The 8,163-nt window shown below is 49.2% G+C and overlaps 3 protein-coding genes across 3 annotated transcripts; 2 read left to right on the forward strand and 1 right to left on the reverse strand.

Annotated features, from left to right (window-relative positions):
- Nucleotides 1-1,444: 1,444 nt before the first annotated feature.
- LOC112890165 lies at nt 1,445-2,807 on the reverse strand. The gene has a single exon (XM_025957041.1). The coding sequence runs from the start codon at nt 2,368-2,370 to the stop codon at nt 1,993-1,995; it is 378 nt and encodes a 125-aa protein (XP_025812826.1). The 5' UTR covers nt 2,371-2,807; the 3' UTR covers nt 1,445-1,992.
- Nucleotides 2,808-5,849: 3,042 nt separating this feature from the next.
- LOC112890319 (non-specific lipid-transfer protein 1-like) lies at nt 5,850-6,375 on the forward strand. Its single transcript, XM_025957229.1, has one exon. It carries the CDS (start codon nt 6,022-6,024, stop codon nt 6,373-6,375), a length of 354 nt encoding a protein of 117 aa, XP_025813014.1. The 5' UTR covers nt 5,850-6,021.
- A 1,401-nt stretch (nt 6,376-7,776) lies between these two features.
- On the forward strand, nt 7,777-8,163 carry LOC112890320 (non-specific lipid-transfer protein 1-like). The gene has a single exon (XM_025957230.1). It carries the CDS (start codon nt 7,798-7,800, stop codon nt 8,161-8,163), a length of 366 nt encoding a protein of 121 aa, XP_025813015.1. The 5' UTR covers nt 7,777-7,797.

The following is an 8,163-nucleotide window of genomic DNA, read 5'->3' on the forward strand; positions in this document are numbered from 1 at the left end:
GAAGACTATCAAACCAAGCCAAGCCATAACTAAATTTCTTGCAGGAAGAAAGACTGGGATGTTTGTTGTCAAATATAAGCATTTGACTGCATCTGCCCTTTTGATTTTTTATTCCAAACTACATAAAAAATACATTTTCAAGTTGTAGATATGTTTATTGTTGTAAACAATTTAGAAACCTCTAGAGGCAACTTCATATTACTTACCTTATACTCCCCACATCCATCAATGTAAGCTGTATCATTTTGGAAGTCAAACATTGTAACCTTTGACCCAACAATGAGTTAAATTGTTTGCATGTTTCTAATTAGGAGACAGATTTCCAAAGTTGTTTGATTCTATCTTTGCAAGGTATCATGGACGATTATGGAATGAGTGTTTCAATTTTCTTGGTATGCAACGTCAGATCCTCATCTGCAATTGTAATGTTCATTCTTTTTTGCAAATTGTTGAAACTAACTATCCATCATCCTCAAGTTGGTATCCTCGGTCCTACACGTGGCACGAATACAGGCACGCTATGTCAACCAGGGAACTTCTGTGACCCAACAGGGGAAACTTAAGGGACTTAGTGACTGATTAGATACTTTAGAAATGCATTAAAAATACAGACTAGTGGTTGCATATTTGGTATGTACCGCCTCTTTTTTATTATCAGGAGAGGACAGTAGCTAAACAAATCCAGTCAATGAGCGCAACTAATTACGTCCGGATCATGATCCATTCCACATGATGGCACCAAACTAACCCCTTTTTTTCCACTTTCGATCGCTCAGCCAAGAGCGAGCTAGCCAAGCTTAGCTTAGGAAATAAAGAATCGAAACTTTCATGATCACATTGGACGGTAACACCACGAGATCGATCGAGAGGCGGCGCGACGTTGTTGTTAAAGGGCGTTCGGCGAGGGTGCATGGAGTAGACGCCACGGGATCTCCCTAGATCATGCCAAGCCCACACGCCGGCCGGCTGATTTGGTTGTGAAATCCCTCCCTTTTTTTTCTTCTTAATCCGCACGCCTGACACCACCAGTGACAGTCCCCTGCTCTGGAAGCATCACCCGCTCGCTGCTCCTGCCTCCAAGAAACACCAAGCTCTTGCGAGACGCCGAGCTTAACATGCACACTAGCTAATTAAGCCTAGTTTAATGGTGCCTAAAACTGCAGGACTAGCTGGTTTCGTTTCAAGAACAAAGGAAAGCTCATGATGTTTGGAACCAGATTTTATTTGCGGATACAATGATATGCAGCTCTCCTATGTGCTGTAGAGGCAAAGAAGAAGCAGGGAGTAGCACCAAACGGAGCTTTACAGTTATCGAACAAGAACACTGTTTTCTCCTCTGATCAGTGAAAGAGATTTTGAGTAAGCGATTTCTTTACCACCGTATCATGAAAATGAGGACAAAAGAATAAGAATAAACAGACTGAACTGAACAGGGGAAGCAGGGTAGCTAAACAGAGAATAAATAATGGGCCTGATTGGTTGGTTACCAAATTTGCCATGCCAAAATGTGAACATGCTAAAATATTTTAGCATTTATTTGGTTGGAATCCAAAAGGTAGCTCACCTTGTAAAATTATTAACCTTTTGGTAAAAAAGATTGGCATGCGTACGTTTTGGTAGCCAACCAATCGAGACCAATGTCCAAACACTCTGCGTGCAATTGAACGAATGTTTCCCTTCGCGATTGGAGGTACTTAAGAACAGGGGCAGGGAGAGGAAACAAATGGAAACAACGGCAACTCACTAGGAGTAGGACCTCATGCTGGCTTCGGATCCGTTGATCATCAGATACAGAGCCTGGATAGTTCATGAACTCTGGAGAAGAACATGTTAAGCCTCACCGAATTTACAATTGCTGCAAGAATCCTTCATGAACGAACAGAGAGGAGAGAGAGTCCTGCAGCTCCACGAACCGTTCTTGGACCTGCTTCGGATCCTTGTTGGTCGAAGCAGGCAGGCAGGCAGGGTCAAGACAGTGCCCGTCGATCATCGTCACGGGGCCCCGGCGCCGCCGCAGGCGAAGAAATTGGCGTCGGCGGCGGTGGCCGGCATGTCGTTGTGGCACGCCGAGGAGCCCGACGGCGGAACGAACCCCCGGGGCAGCATCGCCGAGAACGTCCACGCGCCGGTGCCCCCGCCGCGGCCTCGGCGCACCCTCCGCTGCCATTCCCCGATCGGCCGCGCCGTAGGCGGCGCCACGCGGAACTCCTGCCACGCGCGCCCGGGGGCAACGGCTGGTGGCGGTGCCACCAGAAGCGCGCGGCGCCGCTCCGAGGCCGCGCGGGCGCAGGGCGAGGAGAGCGCGGCGAGGAGCAGAGCCAGCAGGAGGAGGGGCAGCCGGCGGCGCCGCGCGGGGGAGGAAAGTGCCATCAGCTAGTAGGGACGCCGCGGAGACGCAGGGGCGCGCGCGCGCATGGACGGCGAGGCTCGGGCGCGCGGCGGCGGTGGCGGTGGCGTGGACGCCGGGAGCGCGGCGGCTCTATATGCAAACGGCCGGGCGGCGTCGTCGTCGTCGAGCACGAGGCCGCGTTTGCTGTCGCTTCGTCTCGGGTGCAGCAGCAACCAGCTCAAGGGAGGACGGAGGGAGACCTGCATTTGAAGGGGAGGCGTGCCTCTTATAGCATGCTTGCCATGTCTGGTGTTTCATCAGTGTTTGGAGGTGAAACTGTGAAATGGATGGTTTTTGACAGGCCTTGTTCTTGGCGCCAGGGGGCAGAGGAGGGCTAAGATCCCGGCTCGATTGGATCGTCAATGAGAGGAAGAGGGTTAAATATTGGGGAGATTTTGTTAGAAGAATGGAGTCGATCCTGGTGCACACGGATTCGGAGAACATCAGCATGATGGTAGGCTACAAGTTGGCAATACATTTTCGGTTATTGGCAGGTTCTTATATACACTACATACCGGTATGTTGTGTGTAGTCTAAGAAGAAAGTAGCCAAGTTTGACATTCTAAATTTTAGTTACTTCACCGCAAAAAAAATTCAAGTTTATCATATCGGAAAATACATTTCCATTACCAGCGATAACCAGTTGTCTCAGTACAGTCCCTTTGTTTTTAAACATAGGACAACAACCTATTACGTCATATTTGTTTTTAAACATAGGACAACAACTCTGCGTGTGGGGAAGGTATCTTGTTCTTTATAAGATAAATCACGAGATAAGGCACCTCCATATAAATTAAATGGCCACATGAACTAGCTTACATTTGAGAAAAATAAAGTTTTATGTGCATAACTACTTTGGAAAAATGTGTTTTCAAGAACTCGCAGCGCTCCTATTTCATTATTAAGAAGGTTCGGAGGACAAACAGACTTGATCATTCGAATTGAACTTTGATCCATCGAAACAGAGCCGAGTCTGTTGCTGATAAGCATCACCAATGCAATCGCCGCAAATTTGGCTGGTGACGATGCAGCATTTCAACCATTTTCTACGCTGGGAGGAGGTTAGCACCGTTACACAGTAGTGCACACCTGTGCATCCCAACAGCTCAAGAAACCGAACAGCACGTCGCTCATTCATGTCCTCGTACATACGTGGTTCTGACAAAACCAAATGTCATCACCTGCAGCATTACTTGAAGTTTTGGGCAGCCTCTAGAGCCGTAGCATCAGCTGTGTGGTCTATTGTAAGGAACGCAATCGTTTTTTTGTTTTTTTTATTTTTTCTAGTTTGCCTGAATAGTACTGGCATGGAATTCCAAGAGCAAACGCCATCTCCAGCTAAGAGACACGGTGCCCAAGTTCATGGATGTCCTTGTGGCTATAAACCTGGTGCAGTACGTGTACTTGCGTTACTTTTGCCGGCTGCCACCGGTACAAAGCCAGCTAAACAGACACCTAAAATAGCCTGGCCTCTTGAATCCATTCTTGACGGAAACAATGGGAATAACCGGTAGCAATTCCAGTTTTGGACGCAAAATGGTGCAAGGTCCACACCTGTGTTTGAGGCAACGTTACAACTTTAACTTTTGCGATCAAAACAATGGATTTAACTACAGAAATCACACTATTACTGAACACAAAACAAGCAAACCCAGCTCTGCTCTGCCAACTGGAGTAGCAGTAAAAGGAACATCGAGGTAAAACTTAAAACGAAAAAGCATAATGAATTACTGGCTGGATCACAAGATTTTACTGGGACTAATTAATTCAGACGCCATCACTCGGTCCAGCATTCCTGGAAGGCTACACACTAGACCAGGTTGCATTGAGGCAGGCTGCTAGCCTGGAACCCAACAACCTTATAAATCCTTTAAATTCCTTGCGTATCAGCAGCAGCCTCAGGGAACTGGAATCCTAGAAAAGATTGATGTATGCTCTCGCTTCGTGTCACAGCTGTCGAGTTCGCAGCGAATCGATCAGTGTCCTGTTCAGAGGACAGAGCAGGGGAGCCATCCTGATCGCGCCGCCTCATCTTCCACCTCGCCATCTCGGTGCCCCGGCGACCAGGTCCCGTGTCCCCGGCGAGGCTAGCTGCAGCCCAGCTCACCTACTGGCATGGCTGCTGGCGCCGCCGCGGCCTGCTTTGACTTTGGTGATCACCTTTGGCTGACGGAAGCTGCGAAGCTAGAAATACGTCAGGTACGTTCGGGGCAGGATTTGGTGTTCTTCGCAAACTGTGGCGATTGTTAACTAATAACTATGGTACATATAATGTTGAAAACATAGTGCAAACTGCAAAGGAGTATGTACTCCAATGTATTAGCTTGTGCAAGCATTACATGCCGGGATCTTACGAACTGAGATTAGCTCAGCTGTTAAGATCCTTGTGGTGAAACCTGCTCACTCAGGTTCGAGTGCTCGCATTTTTCAGTGGTAGGCGACGCGACAGCGAGACGTATGTGGTGACTTTGTCAATCTCGAGGATCTGCCGGCTCAATTTCTCGAAGGTGCTATAAAGATATGATTATGTGTATGTATTTATAAGTGTGAGTGTATGTGTGTATTTGTGAACGTCTGCGTCTGTGCTGTGTTTGAAAAAAAATGCTAGGATCTTACCATGAATAATTTTCTTTGTTGGAGCTAATTTCAAAATATATGCACAGGGATGCAAAATCATAATAGTCAGGTTATATGTAAAAACGTCTGGCCCAAAGCCCAACACATTTTTATAAAGAATCTGAGCACAACAGAGTAACCAATCTGGGCTGATGCCTCGAGCCCAACATGTTGCAAGAGAATCAGGCCTTTCTTGCCTTCAAGGAATTCTGTTTCCAGACGGTTATACGATATGGTTTCAAAGTCATCCTATTGCTGCTCAATGAGCTGAACTTCCGCTAAAGGCCAACGGGGGGAGGGAGGGAGGGAGGGAGCGAGCGAGCGAGCGAGAGAGAGAGAGAGAGAGAGAGAGAGAGACGCTGTGGCCTGTGGAGGCTGGAGCGGCACAATGGCGTGAGCAGTGCAACCCGGGACACGCCGTTGATGTGGGTGACGGGACGGGCATGACGCATGACCCCGGCATGCAGGGTGCCAGTGACAGCGAGGAGCTCCCAGCCATGAGCCACCTACCACAGAGACCAGAGGACCTAGGAAGTTTTGGAATGTTTTGTTGCAAACCAATGCAATGCATGCAAGCTCAGCACGCCTCACGTCTCGCTGTTGCATCAATCTCCCCAAGAACCTCGACGTCCTCCAACGGCATACCTAATTCAAGATTCAAGGGACATCAAAACCTACCGCACCGTCGTCTCTTCTAGAAACCCATGCATCTGCACTACGATCTGAAACTCTAAACTAGAGATAGATTATTGTTGCGTTTTACCAGAAATCAGAACAGAACCAGTGATAGATCAAGAACTCTGCCCCCAACAACATTCGACACTTCTCATGCTTGAAACTTGAAGACAATCATCCGAAACCTACTGTTGATCTCGTCCTTTAAATACCATGCATACACACAGCCAATTCCACAGCACCAGCATCGATCACACAGCAATCAACGCGCACACACACAGCCATCGTCCCACTACTGCACCGCACCGTAGGAGGAGGAGCAACTCACCAAGGGAAGAGCCATGACGAAGACGACGATCTCGGCGCTGGCCGTCCTCCTGCTCGCGGCGGTGGCGTTCCACCAGCAGCCGGCGCGCGCCGCCGACATCGCGTGCCCCGCCGTGCTCCAGGACATGGCGCCGTGCCTGCCCTTCCTCCAGGGCGGCGGCGGCAGCCCCTCCGGCGACTGCTGCGCCGGCGTGAGGTCCCTCTACGCGTCCGCCGACACCACCGCCGAGCGGCGCGCCACCTGCGAGTGCCTCAAGACGGCGTACCGCCAGGTGCAGGCCCAGCTCTCCGCCGCGCAGGCGCTCCCCGACGACTGCGGCCTGTCGCTGCCCTACGTCATCACCCCCGACATCGACTGCAACACGTGAGTGCACCACCAAGGCAAACCAAGCAAACATTATTACAGGCGAACTAATTAATTTGCATTTTCCCCCCTCTTTGCGTTGGCAGGATTGAATGAACGAAGCAGGGATGATGCAGCTGGGCCCTAATCCAAATCCATATACGACGACCGATGGTGATGATCAGTGCTCCGATATGCTGTGGAAGCAAGCGCTGCGTTATTAGAATTAGAATAAAGGATTTGGTGTTGACGAACCAATTAGTACTGTCGCCTGTAATCGTGTGTGTGAGCCACATCAGTGGCTCCTGTGTACTAGTTAATCTCACATGTACTCGCGTGTGAAACTTTAATATATATACTGTGCTCCAGTTCATTGTAAACATGTGCATGCCATATGGGGTGGTACTTAGTATCAACTGAATGTCGCCTGTGTTTGAGTTATCGATGGTTCGGTGATTGTCACCGAACACTGATGAAGCATGAAGCTACAAAATTCGTTTGGTTGTCGGATTCGCGCTGCGTAGTTCACTTTTAAAACAACCACAACCAAGCAGTAGTGCACGGGCTTAATAAACTGTCGATCATTCTAGTCATCAACAAGATGCAATTTAGTTTTGTTCCTAGAATGTGGAGGACAAGTAAATGCGTTGAGATTTGAGAGAAATTAGAGGGCGACCTTCGAGACCTCCCATTTTGGAAATTCAGCCTATGTGAGAAGAAAATTGTCACTAAAAAAATGGTGGTGCTCTGGCGATGCGCTTTGATGCCATTAGGGTTTGGAATTGGGTTTTGGGGTTTGAGGTCCGGGTTACTAGGGCCTGAATTTTCTAAAGAAACCGCCTCACATTGACATCATGATGAACTTCATGAACATACTCTAGTTACCTTGGATGATGCATGAATTCCTCATATTTTACCTAAGCATAATCATATGGGTATGAAACTCTTTTGAACATAGACGTCTTCATTTAAATGATAATCACTAGGAAAAGATAATCTTCTGAAAATATTAGCCCCTGAAGCAACATGATCAATAGAAGAACCACAGCGACGTGCCATGGTATCGCTAAAACAAACAGTAACTTTAGAGTTTTAAGATCTCCATCAGGACTTTTTCTCTAAAAAAAAAGACAATGGTATTGTGCCTCGACGTACTCCAACAGAGCTTATCACTTAGCAAATAAACCTACTCCGTTTCTTCTAGAAAGTCATGCCGAAAACCATAGCCAAAACCAAAACACCAGCAATGACGGCGAGAACTCTGCAGCACCTGAAATCAACACGTCCCACATGCTCAAGACTTGAACAACCATCGAAAACACCCTGGTGTTCTCTACCTACAAATACTCTACATACCCTGCCACACTAAGCACCACCACCTTGCTAACAATCACACTATAAGCACTTCACTCCCTCGCTCGCAGCAGTCTCGACAGATCGATCAGCCATGAAGAAGACCACCTCGGCCTTCGCCGCCGTCCTCCTGCTCGTGATGCTGGCGGCCGTCCAGCAGCTGGCCGTGCCGGTGGTGCTGGCCGACGACGTCTCGTGCTCCGGCGTGATCAACGACCTGTCGCTGTGCCTGGACTTCCTGCAGGGCGACGCGGGGCAGCCCAGCGACCGGTGCTGCACCGGCGTGAAGGCCATCTACGCGGCCGCGGACACCGCGGCCGCGAGGCAGGCGACGTGCGAGTGCCTCAAGTCGGCCTACAACATGGTCAACGCCGACCTGTACGCCACGCAGACGCTGCCCGGCGCCTGTGGGGTCCCGCTGTCCTACACCATCTCCCCGGACATCAACTGCTCACAGTGA

The sequence above is a fragment of the Panicum hallii genome, chromosome 4 (assembly GCF_002211085.1).
Source record: "Panicum hallii strain FIL2 chromosome 4, PHallii_v3.1, whole genome shotgun sequence".
NCBI lineage: Eukaryota > Viridiplantae > Streptophyta > Magnoliopsida > Poales > Poaceae > Panicum > Panicum hallii.